We start from the raw sequence: 15,023 nt of genomic DNA, 5'->3' as shown, positions 1-15,023 counted from the left end.
GTGGATCTAGATGAATGAAGCTCTAAGGCTGCTTACAGACCTAAAAACAAAACAAAATGCCACTTTGCTTTAAACTTGGTGCACTCCCACACCAAGCCCAGAGTATGCCCAGAAGAATCATTGCATTAGTTGGACCTGGCTTGCTCAATGTCTCTATAGATCTGGCGCTTTAGTGGGGCTTTTTTGGTGCTTTTATCTAATAGCTGACTGAATCAGCTATTAGATAAAAGCACCAAAAAGCCTCACTGGAGCGCCACCCGATCTATACATTGAGAGAGAGATTGCACGTCTGGAGGAAGTGTTGGTTATTAAAAGTGAAATTGTTGTGTGTGAGGATGCAGTGTATAAGGTCAGTAATATCTTTGGGTCTGTACTCTGAGTTGTCATCTTGCTTACCTACCTAACTCCAAAAATGTAATATCCAATGCACCAAATACCTGGATGGAAAATACATAAGAGAGACCAAACAACAACTGCACACCAAAATGAACACACACCGGAAATCTATTAAAGACAATAATACCCAATTAGCAGTAGGGGTACATTTCTCACAAGAAAACCACTCTCTCTCCAGTCTCTCATTTCTGACCCTCAAAGGGAATTTACAAAACACTTTTCACAGACGAGCCTATGAACTTCACTTCATCAGCCTACTAGATACAAAAAGCCATGGACTAAATATACACATTAGATTTATGACACTGTAACCTGCCTGACATCTGACTCCCCTGGTACCTCTTCACTATTTACCTGCTACATTCATCCGCAGCCTGTCTCTCACCCACTGACTCCTCAATTTACATCTTCACTGACTGGCTTTCTTGCATATATATACCAGCCTCTGGCCTCTTTACTATTTATTCCATCCAGGAAAAGCATACACACCAATTGCAGATTCTGCCTCAGCCTGACGAAAGGTTTTTAAACGCAAAAGCTTGCTAAGAAATTTTTTGTCCAACTATTAAGTTGGTCTAATAAAAGATATCACATTTACCTAAAGAACCTTGTCTGTCTATGTCCTTAGACCAACATAGCTACAACCTACACCCCTGGGTGTAGAGAATCTAATTATTGGGGGTTGTCTTATAATCAGGGTCATCTACTACTTAAATATATAAGGTATTACGCTTGTGACAAACTGGTAAAAAAACAAGTTCAAAGTTAATGAAACATTAACCTTGACTCTTCTTGATTCTGCTGGCTTGCTTAACAGTCTGAGGGCTGTGTTTTGCTGTTGACTTTGGTAGGAGAAGTACATATATAGTCGAGTGCAAAATATAGTCCACAGTTATTTAAATAGCTTGTTTTGGTTTAGTTTCAAATGCATTATTATTTTTTTTTAGTCATACATAAGCTGATAGGAAATGGTCAGAAGGGTTTTTGTGAGTAAGGATATGGCATCAGAATTTTAGAGAGATTTTCTATCCTTGTCTAAGAATGAATGAATGATATGACTTTTCCAGGTGATACGAAGAAGCAGCGATGAGGAAAAGTTGCTTTGCTTGGTACGTCAGCGTGCAGGACATCACTGCCAAACTGCCGTCATAGTGATTCTGATATTGGCTTGGGAAGGGATTCCTCATCTTCTGGCTGACACATTGTATAAAGAACTGACTCAGAGTCTCCGAAAATATGGCTGTCCCACAAGCCGTAGATGTGCATTAAATGAAGAGTAAGTGAAATTTATAGCACCTGGTTGGTTTTCTTGGGTTTTTCTGTTTTTTTTTAATGTTTCGACTGTTGGTTTGCATGAAGGAAATAAACTAGACTTAATAATCTAATAAGCATAATGCATGAGCTTATTTAAACATACAAACTGCTAGTATTCAATTTAGTGCAGTGTTCGGTTCATATTCTTTATTAAAGGCCAGACTGTGACTGATCCTTGTGCTAGGTGTGCTTGGGGGAAAGAAGAATGATTCTTCCCTCCCTTATTGTCTTATGTGCCCTCCATCAGGGCCAAACACAGATCTAGTCCTTGTGATGAGAGGATCCAGTGGTTGCTCCCTCCATTTGAACACTGGACCTTTCATTACACCAAATAAATTAGAAGTGGGTGAACTGTCTCCATCTCTATACCCACTAGCAGAACTGGTGGCTATTTGAAGAAACTATGTTGTACCACCTTCAGAAAGACTATAGCATGGGCCCCATGTCTGTGGTACAGTTTCTCCATGATCTTCCACTTCACTGCTACTAGTATGAGTCGTATCAGGCACAGAATAGTTCATGTCTCAAAGTGAGTTGTTTTTTTCAAAATTTTAAGAGTCTTATAATCTTAGCTAATACTATTTTAGTTTTACTCATACTTTGTATGGATTTTGACTTCTCCTGCTTGGTTTTCTTATTTGTAGACATAAAATCATGTTTTTTAGAGGTTCCACTTTGGGACTGCTGAAATAAATGCGAGTCATAGTGAGTCAGACATTAAGCTACTGTAGAGTGGATGGGAGCAGACTTAAAATAAAGATTGCTCATCACTGACCTTTGTTCTCTTTTATATACCCACCATCCTCAACTGTTTCCTCTGTTCTCACTGGTAATGACTTCCCTGAATTTTCTGATTAAACTGAAATCCATGGCTGATAGTAAGCCATATTCCAGGACCCTAAACTGTGTTAAGAGAAACATTTTTGTTTTCAGCATTACCAGCTTGGCTTCTTTTAGTCAGTTCTCATTTCCTTGCAGTTCTGACTACATGTGAGTCTTCCTCTCCCTCTATATAAGTTTTCTATATAGACACTCAGAATTAAAATACCTTCTTGTCCTCATTCTTTAAGGATGAGCATTTAACTGGCCCCTTCCTTGTTGTACTTCTTCTGGTGCTGCTCAGAAGAAGAGAACAAGTCATAATCAATCCTCCTAATTTTCAGACATGAGAATACCTAGGCACTCAAGCCAGAGTACTCTTCCTCTGCATGCCTGAAATGAACCTGCCTTATCCCACTGGTTTGTCAGTTGACTGCAAAACTTACTACATCCAATTAAGCTACAGGAGCATACATCTCAACCTCCATGTAGATTCTTGTATGGCCTGAATCTAATCCAGACCCTTTTACAACTCTTTAGCACCTCAGATCTCCGTTGTGTTTTTAATATTTCCTCCTAATTAGCATGGCTCCATTTTAAAATGTGGATCAGATTCTACACATAAGCAAAGCTTTCTACAGTATCCATTTGGGTAGGAGAAACAGGAGTGAGAATGATACTAGTTTGCAATTTTTTTAATTTGTCCGGCTGGAGAAGTCAAAATTACATTGATATGGGTAGAACTATAATGTATTTTTGTTAATTTTAATTAAATATTTTGGGAGTGTCTTCAAAAAGAATGACTCAATCATAGTCATTGTTATCAGAAACAACTGATTCAACATTTAATATATATTTTATAAGTCTTTGTGTTGTTCTGTCACATAGTATAAAAATCATATAAGTGATGACTTGTATCTAAAGAAACATTTTACCTTGCCAACTGTCTCTCATGAATTTACTGCTGTCTTAGCCGTACTTGTGCATGTCAAGGACTTGATCCTGAAACTTGTGGAGCATCATTCTCATTTGGCTGTTCGTGGAGTATGTATTTCAATGGTTGTAAATTTGCAAGAAGCAAGACCCCCAGGAAATTTAGACTCCTCACAGATGACCCTAAACAAGTAAGTTGTTTTTCAGAAAAGAATATGAACAAAAATTTAGAAGAGAGGTATAGGTGGAACCTACAGATTTCTATCCACCCACATGATACTTACGCATGCCAACCCCCAGGACACTGCTTATGCAGTCACCTTTCTCAACACGTCTTAAAAATGAAATCAGTCTTCCTGTGTACTGTAATGCTTTAACATTTATTCTAAAATGTTCTTCTGTGTTTAAGTAAAATGTTGGTTGTGTTCATCTGCATTTTTCATCATATATGAATATCTAATACAACAGAACCAGTTAGTACAAGTAGTAACACTATGGTTCCACCATTAAAAAACCTGTTAATAAACTGTCCTATGTGCCTCGTGGTGTATAGAGCCCAGGGCTTAGGTGAGGAGTGGGACAAAGCCACAGGCAGGGACTGGGGGTGGCAGCTGTCTGCTGCCGTGCACGCTCCTGTGGAGGGGGATGGGGGGGCACATGATCCCAAGACTTGTGCATAGGGCGAAGGCAGGCTGCCCCCTGCAGGCTCAGGGATCCCTGCCTTGCAGCCCTCTCCCTGGGAGCCTTGCACCAGCCCTGCTGCCATGGAGAGACACCCCCTGCCCACCCAGAAGCAGCGAGTGCAGTGGTGCAGGGTTGTGCCCCACACTGGAGCTGGGTGGGCAGTTGGTGCCTCACCATGATGCTGTGGCCAGCGCAGGATTCCCAGGGGAAGGGCAGCAGGGCAGGGAGCCAGAGCCTGCAGCGGACAGCTCATATCCGCCCCTGCTTCTCCACGGGCTCTGCTCCGGCCATACCAGGGGTGCAGGGCAGGAAGGCATCACCTTAGGCAACCCCTGGCAAAAATAAAAGGGCCATCATTTTAGCACAGCACCACCCCCAGGCAAAAATAAATCAGTGCCTATGGAAATGGATTCTACAAAATTTCACATTACACAACTAAAAAGTATCCAATAGATCTGTTTGATATTAGAAATCTTTTTGAAAAGGAAGGAAGGAAAGGAAAGCAGTAGAGATCACGTTTTAACTCCAAAATACCTGCATTAGAAATGATGGCCTGACTCCTGACTTAAGAGTTGCCATGTCTACAAGTAACTTCAGGCCCCTTTTACTCTTTCCAGCCCTACTTCTCTGGAGATTTGACAGAAAAAAATACTGCATCCTGAACAATCAGTCTAATATATTTTAAAATACATTTTCAACATGCTATGTGCAAGTTTCCAGGAATACATTCCTACTGTTTTCTCATTAGCAAAATTTTCCAACTTGTTGAACTCCAGGCAGGAGTTAGAGAGTTGTCTTGTTTCTACATGCAGCAATGATGTTTGTAGTTTCACATAAGAGTCAGGCCAGAGTTGATTCAGATCAACTGTGTAAATATCCTGTTAACCTTTCCCTTTTTATAGAGCTAATTAAAATCCCAACCACCTGCATTGATGTATTCCAGTCAGTTTAGCTATTATATGCTTAAAATTACTGAAATAAAATTCAAGGTAAAGTTATATCACAAAACCAACATTCATTCATCCATTCATTTGGTTTGTCACTAATTTTGTCAGTAGATATTTCTTTGTCTTAGCTAAATGTTGCATATTGATCATTTTGCAGATGACATAATGCTAGGAGCTATAGCAAATTAAGAAGAGGATAGATTCAGAGTACAGAGAGATTTGGATCATTTTATCATTTGAGACACTGGACAGAGTGAGATAAGGTTTAATGTAAATAAGTGTATTATACCTTTAGGTAAGAATAGTATGTAGTATAGATGTAAGGTAAGGATCTGTTACCTGAAACGAGTAAAAAAAACACGTGGCAGTTTTAATTCGTAACTTGAAAATTGTATGAGTTCAGAAGATGATGTGCCATTATATAAATCTAATATGCCATTGAAAAGTGTGTGTATATATGTATCCATGTATATGTAAATAGATAAACACACTCTGAGAAAAGGAGATTTCTTACAGAAGAAATGAAATAGTACTTGTCACTTCGCAGTGTATTTTGTAAGAAAGAAGCTAGGATTCCACTCAAAAGTCTTGTCTTCACATTTGAAAAAAGGGGAAGGAATATGTCACCTCATGTTCAGTCTGTTGCCTTTGATTTCCCCAACTGCATATTGAGACTTCAGGGAAAATGCAAACATTTTGGGGCTGTAATGGTACAAGTAACAGGGTGTAAAAATATATGATAACAGAAAGCCATCTAGTTGAGTCTATTTTTATTTTACCATGTCTCTGAGGAACAGAACACTGACTTGGCCCTCCACCAGGGCCTCAGCTGAGACCCTTGCATCTCCAAAGGCAAGAACTGGAGAAGATATCTCCTTCCTTGGGCACAAAGAATGAAGAAGCTAGCGGGGTCACCTGGCAGCAGTAATCAGCAGTAGTGTAACTAGGGGTGGGCAAGAGGGGCAGCCAGCCCACATGCCAAGATAGGAAGGGTGCTGGAACCACTCCAAGCCCTGTGGAATCTTGTCCTAGCAGCTCCATGCCAGAAACTCCAAAACAGTTCCTGACTGCCATAGGCAAATTAACACATGGGCCAGCAGGGCCCAGGGCCAGGGACCCCTGCCAACCAGAGGCCCTGCTTCGGAGGCAGATTAAGATTTATTGGGGCCCTGGGCAAGCACAAAATTGGGGGCTCCCCTCTAGAAGTGCACTGATGTATCGGTCATATATCAATTTAGCACTGGTAAAAGGAAAATCAATATTACTGGCTATCAGCTTTTTTTTGGACCACGTGACCAGTTAATGTCACGGATAAATGCCGCATGCACGTGGCCAGGAATGCAGCTGCACAACTTGGAGAGCAACATTCTGCCAGTAAGTCTGTGGGGAGGAGGGGTAGATGGAGGCCCCAATAGTGAGGGCGGCTTATCCGGGTGGTGTACAGGGTGGGGTGGGGGCAGCTCCCTGCCACTGCATACACCCCTAGGGGAGGCACGTGCACTCCAGATTTGTGTGTGGGGAAAGGGGGAGCTGCCCACTGCAGGTTTGGAGTCAGGGGCTGCGCCAGTCTCTTCCTGGTTGGGGGCTGGGGTGCGCTCAGTGGTGCAGGGCAGGTGATGGTGGCATTGGGTGTGGTGGCTATAGGAGGGGTACAGGGAGTTTTGGAATAGCCATTTCCCTCCCCATGCCTCTCTTAGCACCACCCCTGCTTGGGGCACTCGTTCCGCTGCCTTTCCCTCAGGAGCCCCACGCAGAATGCCCTGAGCAGGGGTGGTGCTAGGAAAGACGTGGGAGGCTATAGCCACCCCAAAATTCTCATAGCCCCCACATAGCTACCCTTCCCAGCGCTGCCGCTGTCACTTGCCCCTCGCAGCTGAGCCCACCCTGCCTCTGCCAACTCCAAGTCCAGCCCCCCTGGCCCCGAGTCCGCAGTGGGCAGCTCACCCTCACCCTGTGCAAAAATTAGGGGGGGCACACGCCCCTCATGCCTCCCTCAGGAGTGTGTGCAGTGGGGGGAGCTACCCCCACCCAACCTCCCATGCTCTCCTGATGAGCCTTCTGCAGCTCTGTCCCACTCCTGGCCCCAGAGTTGCGTTTACTACCCTGGCTGGGCAGTGCTTGCCCCTGCCATTACCCCAGCCCCTGCCCCATTCCCTCACCACTGGGCCCTCCATGTGCCCCTCCCACGCCCCTCCCTGCCCCAGATTTACTGGCAAGACACTGCTTTCCAAGCTGCCTGGATGCTGCCTGACTGCATTCCTGGCCATGTGCATGCAGCATTTATCCATGACATTAATTGGCTACATGGGCCAAAAAAAGCCAATAGCCAATAATGTTAATTTTGCTTTTATTAGTGCCAATCCAATATGCAACTGATATATCGGTGCACCTCTAGAGGGGGGCTCTCAATTTTGTTTTTGCCCAGGGCCCCAATAAATCTTAATTTACCTCTGCATGGATGCTGTTGCTGCTGCTTTAAGAACAACAGCCAAGGTAGGCAGAGTATGAGGTAGCAGTAGCACAGCCAGGGGCTGGTTAGGAGATTCCAGCATGGGTAAGACTACTGTGCCCCACTCCCCTTCCCTCTGAACTATCATGCACATCTCACTTCCACTCGCTGAACCTTTGTATGCACCCCCCTTGCAGCTTTCCCATAGGCTTGTCCATGGCACCAACTCTGCTTATTACAACTCTGATAATCAACAGGATTTTTCAGCAGGAACTCTTACCAGCAGTAAAAAAAAAACAAGACCCAATAAGCAAAAACAGTGACAAAAAAGATTTCCCAACATGGTAAGCAAATGCCCGCCTTCCCTTCCAGCTGTTTTTGGAACAGCCATCTTCTCTGGAATACCTGTACAAGAGAAGAGAAAAGCAAAGATGGAATTAACCCCTTGTCTGCTGTGGTTTTTGTCAGTTTTGATGCTTTTGCCATGTACTGTTTGTGATAGCAAGTTTATTTATGGCCAGTAACAACAACCACAGGAAATAAGATCAGGTAAATGAAATATAAGATACAGGCTGCATTAACTTTGAATCTTGGCTTTACTAGTTTAGGTTAGATGTTTTAAAGTAAACTGCAAATGATAGGTTATAAATATTTTTTTGTTTTCTGTAGGAAGAACTTCTTGAAAATAATTTGCAGATGTTAGCCACCGATGTGGCTCCCGTTTATAAGAAACTTGCTCCTGAAGCTTTTCAGAATCAGGTATGTCTGTGAGTACAGGCAGTGTATCTGCAGGCTTGAAACAAGGGGTGCTCAATCCCTCACCTGCCAGCCAGATCTGGCTCCTGGCACTCTGTCTTCTGGCATGCGGGGCTCTCCACAGGTCTGGAAATTGGCAGCAGTAGAGCAGTGGTCATAACCATGGAGAAACACAAACCCTATGCACTGGATCCAGATGTGTTACCCTAGGGTGCAGAGGTGGGCATCGGAGTTACCCAGCCCCAAGGCTATATCCCACCATGTAGGGTGGTGCTGGGCCCTATGGCCCAATCCCAGTGCTTGGGGCAGGGAGGGGACAGCTGTGGGCCCCAGGGCCAAATCACAGTGCTCAGGGAAGGATAAGGGCAACACTGGACACTAGGGCCTGACCCCAATATGTAGGGGCAACCAAGGGCCTGCAGTCTGATTCAGGTGTGCGGGGTTCAATCCATCCTTCAGATGAGGCTCATCTGGCCTACAGAACCAGAAGTTTGAGCACTACTGCTTTAAACAACAAAGAGCTTGCCACATGACGACCCCTCTTCCTGCCCACTTCAAATACACTTAAGACTAAAATGACCCCTACTAAATGTATAGGGAGCAAAAAACTTTACTAAACTGGACATCTTTGTCTTACATTTCTTTGAAGGCAGGATAGATATGTACCTTTATAGACTAACTAAATAAGCTATACATTTCTCTAACATTTTTAAAGGGCCTATGTTTTTCCTTTAAAAAAGTTAAAATCCTTCTCAACTAAATGGAGGACAGCTTCAGACATCACATAAAATATTTTATTGTAATAACATTTTATTGAAATCTTACAGATCAATAATTGGGTCCATAAGTCCCATAAATAACCTTTCATTCAGCAGTGATTCCTTGCATTCATGCCCTTTGATATTCAGCATCTTTCAGGCAAGTCAGACCAGCTGATGGAAATTTTTCTCTCAGTTTATTTTAATTGTACATATACGGTTTCATAGATTGTCAGAATTGTGGTGTCAAAGATCCAGGCAGCTAGGAATCCCATTTTCACTCTGATTTCCTGCATTGCTTTGGCCAGCTCCCTTCAAATCTTGAGTTCTTTGTTCTGGATAAATGGACAGATAATATGGAACAATCTTTGTAACTGAAATGTTTCTCCTCCTCAGTTCATTTGTATACCTTAGTCCTTCTGTCTGTTTGAATACTGCACCCCTCTGGGTGGGCATGAGTGACACAAATTAAAATCAACATTCCTTCTTTAGAACTCTAAAGCTTTGAACTTTCAGCAGTAAATAGCACGTTGATTTTACCTAGTCCTTCATCAGTGTGTATTGGAAGGAACCTAGAGGAGAGCAACAAAAATTGTTAAAGATCTTTCTAGAAATTAGTCCATATTGGGCAAAATTGAAAGAATTTGATTTATTTGTTCTGGAAAGGGAGTTGGGGTGATGTTCTTCAAACATAAAAAGAAAATATAAAGATGAAATTCAACTGTTCTCTTTGTGCACAGGGAACAGGAGAAGAAGTAAAGGACTTAAAGTATAACAAAGGAAATTTACATTTGATATTGAGGTTTGACATTGTTTATTAGGAGTCATTAACCACCAGAATAGATTACATTGAGCACTAGAACGGGTTCTGAAATTTCTATCTTTGGAAGGTTTTAAGTGCAGGTTAAACAAACATTTGTTTGGGATGGTTTAGAAAGAGATGATCCTGTATGATTTTTTTTATGATCCATAGTGTGGTGTTGTTACCAACTGTGGGTGTGGTTTCCAAAAAGGAAAGAAAGAAAGGACACAAGGAAGACCTTCATTTTCTTATGAAGTTATTAGCTTTCCTCAACAGGTTTTTTTGTTCTTTGGTTTTTTTTTCTTCCAGCCTTCTCCAGTCACATGTAAGTAAGAACATTGGTGCACAGCTAAATAACAAGTGATGAGAGTCGGAAGGAATCCCCCCTAGCACAAGTTTGGCTCATGACATTAGATAAATTAAATGGTGACAACACAAGAGAAATACCAAACTACTGAAAATCAGTATTTAAATACCTGGAATTGCCCGCCCTAATAATTTTACATACATGAGCACAAATACTTTCACTCAGTGTATTATTTGAGCATCTTATTCTATGTATGACTGCACATGAGCACCATTTCTCACTTTTGTTCACATATGGCCACATATCTTGAAATGCCATTGGGCTTGTAGAGCATATTCGATGGTTTACTGGCAGTAGTCTATACTGAATTTCTCTGAAGAACCCTTTATCACCAGCAAAAGTGCAATTATGCATTCAGCCAATTTTGAAATACTTTATCTGGGAGAAAGTGTCTTTCTGCTCTAGCCTATTGATCAGTTTACCTCCTAAAAATTTTAAGATTATAGAATCACAGGAAAGTAGGGCTGGAAGGGATATTGCAGGCCATCTAATCCAATCCCCTGCTCAAGGTAGGATAACCCCTGACTAAACTGTCCCAACCAACTGTCTGTCTAACTTTGTTCTTGAAAAATTTTGAGAATGGAGGTTTCACAGTTTCTCTAGGTAGCCTTTAACCACCATCTTAGTCAAAAAGTTCTTCCTAATCTGCAACCTAAATTTTCCTTGCTAAAGCTTGAGTCCATTGCTCGTAGCACTGTGCCCTTCCATCAGAGAGAAAAGCCTTTTCCTATCCTCACTGTAATTGCCTTTCAGGTATTTGAACACTGTTATCAAATCTCACCTCCCACCCCTCAGTCTTCTCTTCTCCAGACTATCTTCTGCAAACTAAATATACCTAGTTATTTCAGCCTCCTTTCCCCCCCAGACTTGCCTCCTAGGGGATCCTGCCTACCAATTTCCTGAGTTTGTTAAAGTCTGCTTTTTTGAAGTCCAGTGTCTTTATTCTGCTGCTCTTTTTCCTTCTTCCCCTCATCATTTTGAACTTTATCATTTTGTGGCCACTGTAATCCAAGATACCTCTTGCCTTTACCTTCTCTAGTAGTTCCTCCCTGTTTGTGAGCAGCAGGTCGAGAAGAGCCTTCCCTCTGTTTGCCTGTCTACCATCTATATCAAAAAGTTATCCCCATCACATTCCAGGAATTTGCTCAACTGCTTGTGCACTGCTGTGTGTTCCTCTCATCAGATGTCCCAATAATTACAGTCACCCATGAGAACCAGGTCCTGTAATTTGGAAACTTCCATCAGTTGTTCCACCCTTTGTCCACCTGTAGCAGACACCCACCATGACACCTTTCCTGATGCGCTTCCCTCAGACTGTTACCTAGAGGCTTTCAACAGGCCTGCCTTCCACTTCACACTGTACTTCAAAACACATGGGCTAGGGACACGCATGCAAAAAGCCTGAGCCCTTATTGATTCAGTCTTTGCAGGTTAGTCTAACTTGGCTAGGCTGAGTTGTTTTCCAACTGCACAGACATTCCTTTTGAACTGAAGAAATGCAAGCACATGCTTGCAGTGGCTCAGGCTAGAAGCTATGGGTGATAGAGCAGCCCTCCTTTCCCATCCACAGTGCTGAGCTGAGAGGGGCCGTAGGCAGGCCCCAGCAGGACGCTTCAATTAGGGAAGGGTTTCCCGCCTCGCTGCTCCTGACCAATAAGGGAGCCAGCACGGGATTGATAAAAGAGCATTTATCAGCCCAACAAAAAAATGAAAGCCTTTCTCATTAGTTCAAACTCTTCTTAAACAACTTTTTCCAAGGAAGGGAGGGACATTACCAGCTGACCTGTTGATTAACTCCAAAAAAGCCCTAAGCAGACGCTGTCCTGTCTGCCATTCTCGTGTCTGCCTTACACAGATACCTCTCAGTATTAGCTAGTATACCACATGCTGCCTACAGTCCATGCTATGACAGAGGGAAGGGGGGAATCCCTGCTTGAGTGGGGAGGGGACAGAGGGAAGCCTAGCACAGGGGTGGGGCCAGCCATGCTCTGGAACAGAAAACCCCACCCAACGCTGCAAAGCATCTGGGATGCTGGGGAACTCTGGTTTAAGTTAAACCAGGAAGGGTTTTGGGACAGACTGCATAAACCAGTTTGACCCAGATCAGTTAAGTCTGATACTACATTTAACCATGTTTATCTCAAACTGGTTTCAGCCATTTTCAGGCTGGTTTATGTGTAATGAACATCTGTTCTGTTACAGTTTTAAACCAGTTTCTGATCACTTAAAACTGTTTAAGTGTAATGTCTGTCCCTAGCCTGCATACATTGTTTTTATGTATAGGGCAACACCACCTCCCTTTTTCCCCCTGCTTATTCTTCCTGAACAAGCTATATCCATGTAGGATCATACTCTGGTCGTGTGAACTATACCACCATGTCTTTGTAATCCCAATCACATCATAAATCTGTATTTGTACTAGGACCTCCATTTTTTCCTGTTTGTTCCCCATACTTCTTGCATTAGTATATAAACATTTTGAGTATTTAACTAACTGTCCTATCTTCTCCCAGAGAATGTTGCTTAGGTTCCCATTATTGTTTTCCCTACTGCCAGGTCCCCAGGCACGTCACATACCTCTGGGCTTTTGTCTCTACCCCCCTGTCCCCATAAAATATCAATAGCTATTATCTATTGTACATAGGGAAATTTTCTTTTATACAAGCTTAATAATTCTTTGAATCTGGCTGAGCTAATTGTCTTGGTGACACTCGGGAATTAATATTGCAGTATGTTGCTCAAGACAATATTTACTCTTTAATAAAACAGTCTTCATAAGTACATTTATTTAGTTAAAAACCAATGCCACTTCGGCCTATGGAATCTTAAGTTGCTCAATGCCATCTCCAAATAAACCTCATGTATTTTTTAGGTGGAAAATGAACACATGGGCCCAGACTGTCGACTTGGATCTAAGGATGGTAGGCCTTTCTCTGGCGTAACAGCTTGTATAGATTTCTGTGCCCATGCCCATAAGGACACACATAACATGCACAATGGAAGCACAGTGGTATGTACTTTGCATTTTCTCAATCAGTACTGCTTACTGCAGTAATTTTTTACTTTTACATTTATGGGTGCATTTAGACGAAGATTTTAAGGTGCTAAAAGATTATCGGAGTGGTGGTGTTTTATAAATAACTGAAGGACTTGCTTGTTTTTTATTATTAGCCTGCAGAATTGTGTATGTTCCATCTCATACTGCAAAATAAGAAAGGTGAGGAAGTAATCTGATATAAAATGCTTAGAAATACACTAGCCCTGCATGCTAAATCTGCTACAGCGGGGCGGGCAATTATTTCAGGCAGGGGGCCACTTACTAAGTTGTGGTAAGCTGTCGAGAATCGCATGGGTAGCCCTGCCCCTTGACAGGTGCCCTGCCCCCTGGTTACCATCTTGGGACCAATGTCCCAATGTCTTGGGACCAATGTCCCAGGGCCAGCACTGGTAGGGCCCAGAGTGGGGCACAGGCTGGCAGGGGTCTGTGGAGCTGGGCTGCACCAGCAGGAAGAGGGGGGAGCTGGCCTGTCTCCATAGAGCCCCTGCCGGCTGGGACCCTATACCCCTGCCGCCCTGCTCTGGGCCCCAGCGGCGCTAGCCCTGGGACATGGGTGCAGGCCCTGCTCCCCAACCACACCCACTCACTCCCAGTGCCCCACCAGCCCCATGGTACAGGCAGGGGGCAGCGCACAGCCCTGACCCCCTGCTTGCCAGGAGGGGAAAGAGCTGGTGCTTAGCGCAGGGGGAAAGCAGCCCCTCCCCCACCCTGTGCCTGGACCTCCCTGCTGCAGCCGCTCACAGCCCGTGCAGGGCTGTCCTGAGCAGGCACAGGCAGCCCCAAGTGGGCACCTGCAGCATGGGGCACCAACCACAGGGTGGGCAAGAGGCCACTTCCCCGCCCCGCCCTCACTCAGCACCAGTAAATACTGCCCAGCACAGCAAGTGGTTGGGGCGGGGGGGGGCAGCTGCTGCCATCACAGTGCAGCCCTGATGAGTGAGCCTGGAGCCAGTACAGGGCCCAGCCTCACAGCGGGGCCGAGTTACAAGCTGATGCTGAGTGTGGAAGGGGGAAAATGGCCCCTCTGCTGTTCTGTGGTCAGTGCTCTGCGCAGCAGCTGCTCACAGCCCACCTGGGGCTGCCTGTGCCTGCTCAGGACAGCCCCACACAGGTTGCAAGCGGCTGCAGCCATGAGCTGTGGTCATGGGGCGGAGAAGGGGCCACTTTTTCCCTGCGCTCAGCACCAGCTCATCCCCTGCCCTTCCCCACACCCCCATCCCCTTACCTGAGTTTCCCACACTGGAGGAGCTGCATGGTCCCAGGCCAGAAGCCCCTGCTGGGGCTTTTAGCTGTGGGGATGGGGCTGGGAAGGCCCTGCTGTTGCAGGAGTTCTCCAGGGCTTCCCCTGGGTCCTACTGCCCTTGGTTCCTGTCATCTTTGACAGGAACCAAGGACAGATGCATTTTAATGCCCTACATTTTTAGTGGCCCTGCGAGCCAGATAGAATGGCCTTGCGGGCCATGTTTTGCCCACCTCTGTGCTACAGGATCTCTAACCTATTCTGAGTAAAGTTTTGACATCTGAAGTAAAAGAAAAGCGTGGGGGGAAGAAACAGTCTCTGTAGCCAAGAGCTGTACACATATCTGTACAAGAAGAGTTCATGCAAATTGATTCATTATCTCTTATGCTTTGAAAAAAGCATGTGTAAGACTAAAAATGACACAGAGAGGCTTCAATTCTTATGGATTTCCTTTTAAAGAAATAGATTTCATAGACATTAGGGCTGGAAGGGACCTTGGA

General features: G+C 44.1%; 1 protein-coding gene across 1 annotated transcript in view; it reads left to right on the top strand.

Moving 5' to 3' along the window:
* TET1 (tet methylcytosine dioxygenase 1) overlaps positions 1–15,023 on the top strand; it is a gene marked incomplete at its 5' end in the record, with an annotated part of 208,272 nt that overhangs the window by 120,783 nt on the left and 72,466 nt on the right. The window contains 4 exons of the mRNA XM_019507736.1: positions 1,464–1,672; positions 3,503–3,653; positions 8,212–8,301; positions 13,098–13,235. Coding sequence (XP_019363281.1) covers positions 1,464–1,672; positions 3,503–3,653; positions 8,212–8,301; positions 13,098–13,235 — 588 coding nt within the window. The remainder of the gene's footprint in view (positions 1–1,463; positions 1,673–3,502; positions 3,654–8,211; positions 8,302–13,097; positions 13,236–15,023) is intronic.

The sequence above is a fragment of the Gavialis gangeticus genome, unplaced genomic scaffold (genome assembly GCF_001723915.1).
Source record: "Gavialis gangeticus isolate Ggan-Ray unplaced genomic scaffold, GavGan_comp1, whole genome shotgun sequence".
Taxonomy (NCBI): Eukaryota; Metazoa; Chordata; order Crocodylia; family Gavialidae; genus Gavialis; species Gavialis gangeticus.
This window is presented reverse-complemented; position numbering and strand designations above follow the sequence as displayed.